At 35.5% G+C, this 5,377-nt stretch overlaps 1 protein-coding gene across 1 annotated transcript; it reads left to right on the plus strand.

Annotated features, from left to right (window-relative positions):
• Positions 1-4,458: 4,458 nt before the first annotated feature.
• LOC149170901 (uncharacterized) lies at positions 4,459-5,176 on the plus strand. The gene has a single exon (XM_089427381.1). It carries the CDS (start codon positions 4,515-4,517, stop codon positions 5,130-5,132), a length of 618 nt encoding a protein of 205 aa, XP_089283507.1. The 5' UTR covers positions 4,459-4,514; the 3' UTR covers positions 5,133-5,176.
• The last annotated feature ends 201 nt before the right edge of the window (positions 5,177-5,377 follow it).

Consider the following 5,377-nt stretch of genomic DNA (forward strand, 5'->3'; position numbering starts at 1 on the left):
AGTCCTGGCTCATGTTTTTCCAAGCTCATTATGTATATGGGATACTTTGTATCTGGCTCATTTATGCTAGCATGTCATGTACCATTCAACATGTACTTTAGAGCTCAGTTTCATTTTGTTGGGCGCAACATTATTATTTGTACTCAGTTATCTTGGCGGGTATGGGTATGCCTCCCCCGCCTCATGTGATATCATGTACCAAATCATAAAAGGATATTTACATCATTTAGTTGGTCTCACCCCCTCAGTCACTATCCTCTTTCAATTCAACTCCTTTGGTTTCACTCTCTCTCTTTGACTCCCCTTCGGTGTCTAGTGATTGTGTCCTTATAACATACTTCGGTCATACCTTTTTCTCCTAACACTCATACGTTGGGGGGCAATTTGTTATCACCAAAAATTGAACATCTAGCCATAACTTACTAGATTGATCGAAGTACACCATGTAGGGAAAATTTTACCATAGTAAAATTGCTTTAACTATAAGAAATTACTTAATAAACCACATTTGTTAAGTTATTTTTGGTTAAACCCGTGATGAATAATTAAATAAATCATTATTCATTTAATTATATTCTAGGAATAATTAATTAAACCACTGTTTAACTAATATTCCTTGTCATATTTGACCTAATCATGAGAAATAATTAGATAAATCATTATTTATCTTATTTCTCTATAGGAATAATTAATTATTCATTATTTAGTTATTATTCCTTGTCAAGCTTGACTAAATCCTCTAGGAATACTTAAAGAAATCATTATTTGTTTATTATTCCTTAACCACATTACTTGAGATGATAATTAAATCATTTATTTATTTATTATATCTAAATAAAAGTATTTATCCAATTTAAATATTTTTCCCTCCAACCAAATATAATAAAATATTCCAAATGGTTAATTTTAGATTTTGGTTAATAATATTATATTATTTTCCATTATTCGAGAATAACCCAGTATTTTGTTATAAATTGGAGGGTTTTACATCCATTCTTCACTTTGGATCATTTTCATTGTTGCATTGGAGGGTTTTACATCCATTCTTCACTTTGGATCATTTTCATTGTTGTGCTCACTACTGTAACTTTTATTATAATCACTATTGCTTCCCATTTGTTTTTTCCATTTGAGTTCCTATTGAGCTCAAACATATTTTGTTGGGTTTACAGATTATAGAGAGGAGAGACTCTATAGAGATGAAGACATTGAGGATAAACAAGAACCCATCCCATAGAGGGGGATTGGTAAGATCATTGGTTCCCTTCACATGTGTCACATAATAAAATCTATTCTTTATATCCGTTTTTCATTGAGTTATTGGAGTTATTTGCGCTTAATTACTTATTTCATTTTGTTGTTTAACTATTTCTATTGCATAGATGAAGACTTTGGCGGGTTTTGTTTCTATCATTTACTGCAAATCCACATTGTTTTACAACCATTTTTACTGTTGAGACTGTTTGTCATCCACAATTGAAAGTGGGTTCTTTTCGTACACCTTTGAGAAGAAAACACTCCAAAACATATGTAAACATTGATAGCACTTGACTGTGATCGCACACGAACACTCAGTGACACAACGTAGACCATCCAAAATGCATAAGATATACTTTGCTTGATGCAACAACCTTCGTGACAAGAGTTCGTGAAGTGAGAGTGAAACATGTCTATGTGATGACGACCACTCATACACACAATTCCCTTGAAGAAAAACACATTCCCTTTTCATTACAAACAATAGTCCCTATGCCCAAAGATGACACATGCTGCATAAAGATGGCAACGCGAACAACTCTTAGGATCAACGAGGGGAGGTTGAAATCATCATCTTACCAACAAGTGACCAAGGATGATCAATCGCAAGGTCCAAGGTAGGCTCTGAAATTTGCATGCATTTCAAAATTTTGGAGGATGGTTGTAGCCACTAGATGATAAAGGAAAAATAAGACCAAAATCATGGGACATGTATTTCAAGCTGAATGTGGGAAAAACATCATAATGGGTATCACTTGTTGTTTATTATGGCTAAGGGAAATTGACAAAGGCCATGAAAAAGACTTTGAAAATGAAGGCATTATTTACATTTATTTTATGAAAATAAAGGAAAATAGGAGAAGAGGAAGGTGAAGAGACACAAATTTGCATGAGAGGAAAATTGAAGGAAGAATAATGGAAAATAAAGAAATTATAGGCATCAATAATAAAAAATATTAGAGCATTATTTTGGGGCCTTTTGTCAGTTGAGTTTTGGAGTTATTTCGAGAGAGGAGAAGAGCACCAAGAAGAGAAGATAAGAAAACAAGCAAAGGAAGGAAAATGAAAGCAAGGGAAAGACAAAGATCAAGCAAGGAAAGGCTCGATCAAGTGGCTTCCGTAGGAATACTTACAAGTAATAGGTTGCATGTATGATTTCCTATCTATTTTTGGCATGCATGGCATATGCATGTGTGTATTTGGTTCATTTGATTTCATTTGCATGGGTTTTGTCGAGTTTCAATAGTGGTTTTAGCCTTGCCTTGCCTTTTCCGGATAACCATGGCGTGATGGGATTCATTCTTTATTAAGCTTTAGATTGTCGGAATGTTTTGGATCCGGGTGAGGTGGTCTCAGGGAAATCCCAAGGGTTGGGGGTGGAGATGGTTTTCTCCAAGAAGTCCTCAACAAGTGGGTGGAGACAGGAAAAATCCTCAAGGGATGGTGAAAGAATTATGAGGCATCCAAGCTTGGTTCGACTTTGTGATCTCGAGACTAGTTTGGGTGAGATCACGATAGTGTGAGGGTGGAGGTGGTTTAACCTTTGGATTTCCTTGGTTTTTTATGGATTGATTTATCCTATGAGATCCCACATTTATGCTTGGAATGGTTATGTAGGAATTTCAAATTTGAAATATTAGTTAAATTTGAGGGTTTCTAATAAGTTTTACTTTAATATCATTTTGATCATTTTAATAAAAAAAATATCTACAGGTAGAAAAAATGTTGAGAAATTTTTTTCGTCTGTATTTTAGCCGAGAAATTCGTTTTACAACCTCGTATGAGCGGATAGGTTTTTTGGAATTTTTTTATTGGGATTCTGGCCACTTTTGGTTGTTCCGGAATATGTAATTTCGTGTGTGATGCTCCAAGTTGACACGTGTTCTTCAACATCAGATTGAAATGAACTATTTGAAGATCTATGTTAACTAATTTATGTCGAACTCAACTTCATATATATATACATATATAGAAAAAAATCATTAAAAGAAAATATTTTAATGTTGTATATAACAAAATATTCAATATCGGTTCTAAATAAAATGTTTTAATATAAATTGATATTAACATATACTTAAAAATATATTAATATCAATATATATTAACATATATTGATTAACTATTATTTTGATCCTGGTCCTTTGGTCAATATTAGCGGTTTGGTCAAACTAGCCGTTGGAGGCTCTGCTCGGTCTATATGACATGCTAAGCTAGATCTGTTTCTTCAACTTGTCCTGACGATGAACCACACTGGTTGGTTCGAAACGCGTCGACAAATGACATTCCATGTGATTTTCGCCGAAATCTTTCTCTAACTTAATATGGATCACAGAAGCCTAAACTCTATTAACAAAAATACCATTTTATTTTTCACTCATAAAACGTCTTTATATACATATTATGGAAAATATTTTAATGTGAAATATATATATTAATCATATTGTTTTAAAAAAGAATGTATATATCATATAGAGCTATTGGAAAAAAAATAAAAATTATAATTAAAATGTTTAAAATGGTGTCAATATTTTATAATTTGGTCCTCCATATATTCTATATAACATTAAAAATATAATTTAAATAATAAAAAATTATACATTATATTTTACAATCTAAAAAAATATAAATATAAACAAATTTGTTTGATACTCTCCATTCATGTTAAATCAATCCATGCTTATAATACATGTACTTAAATAGATCTATAAATATACTAATTTATAGGCAAACCATTTTCTGACTCGCAAAAGCCACAGAGAATACGAAACCCTAAATATAACCGTGGTTATTATAGTTCCACTCTAAGGTCAAATCAGGTTTCAATAAAACACGAGCTAAATCTGTGGCCGCGCCATCCCCACGAGTGGAAACTGTCCTCCATAAAGTCTTGCCCGAACTATTGATTCAAAGATGGACACCTGCGTAGCGAAGAAGACGTACTAACAATCTTAAAAAGGTTGGCCGGCAAGATGGACACCTTCGTAGCGAAGAAGACGGGCCACCAACATTAAAAAGGCGGCCAGCAGAGAGGACCGAAGCCCGCCGTCAGGGAGACTTTTCGAATTCCACCAAATGCGGCATACTTTTATATGTAAGGAGGTCCGCGTGCCCATGTTTGAAAGTTGAGATACTCCGGAGTTTGTAGAGCTATATATTGAATCTGGTTATGCCCTGCTACTTAACGATCGTCGATCTCTCCTGTCGGCTTTACACCACCGTTGTGTTCACTGTACAAATCTCCAGGCCGCCTCACAATTATGGATTTTCAGACGCCCAAAAAACGGGGCCGTGAGCCCGAGGGTCTGGCGCCCTACATTTATGTCCAGGAGCCGAAACGCTTCCACGGTGACGAAACGGATCGGTTTCTTGATCTAGTGCAATTAAACAAAACCCTAGCAGACGAAGAAGAAGAGGAATGCACTCCAAATGAGGAGCTTGTAAGCAGAGTCATGAGAAATCTGATGGAAGGGAGTGATGCCCAAGGTTGCTCTTCTTATCTAACTTCCAATTCTGTGGATAATTCGGCGGGCTCCGATATTTGTAGAGACCGTGAAGGCCAAACCCTAGATTCGGACAAGGGAGTTGATCTTTCTTTTATCCGGGATGCCTCGAACAACGATCTCGGGACTCCCCCGAGCCCCGCGTTGGAATCATCCGCGGTTTTGTCGGAGAACCCGGATCTTAAATCCTTTGGTGAAAATTGGCACTTCGAGGATGACTTTGAATGCTATCAGCAGTTAATTGCATTGTACGTGAGTGCCCGGAATGAGAACCGACCGCAGGATTATATGAACAGAGAATTTATAATCCCAGGCATGTTATTTGACAACGATTTTTCTGAGCCATGGAGACCGGAAACAGCCTGTGACTTCTAAGCTCTGCATGGGCTAATTAAAACTGTATAGCTTTTATTTGTATATCGTGAAGGCAATTATAGCTCTATAACGCAGTTAGAGCTGTAGCATATAAACTTTCAATATTTTGACATGGCAAGATTTCTTCAAATATGCAGCATATTTTGCGTGACTGTTGTAATTTGTTTTATTGTTTCGGCTATTGTAGTTACTGATGTGTTTGACTGCAATGATGGTTGAAAATTGCATTCTGGTCCCCGCTGTTA

The sequence above is a fragment of the Pinus tabuliformis genome, chromosome 4_2 (assembly GCF_031772625.1).
Source record: "Pinus tabuliformis cultivar Carrire ecotype Pingquan chromosome 4_2, CPIR1, whole genome shotgun sequence".
Taxonomy (NCBI): Eukaryota; Viridiplantae; Streptophyta; class Pinopsida; order Pinales; family Pinaceae; genus Pinus; species Pinus tabuliformis.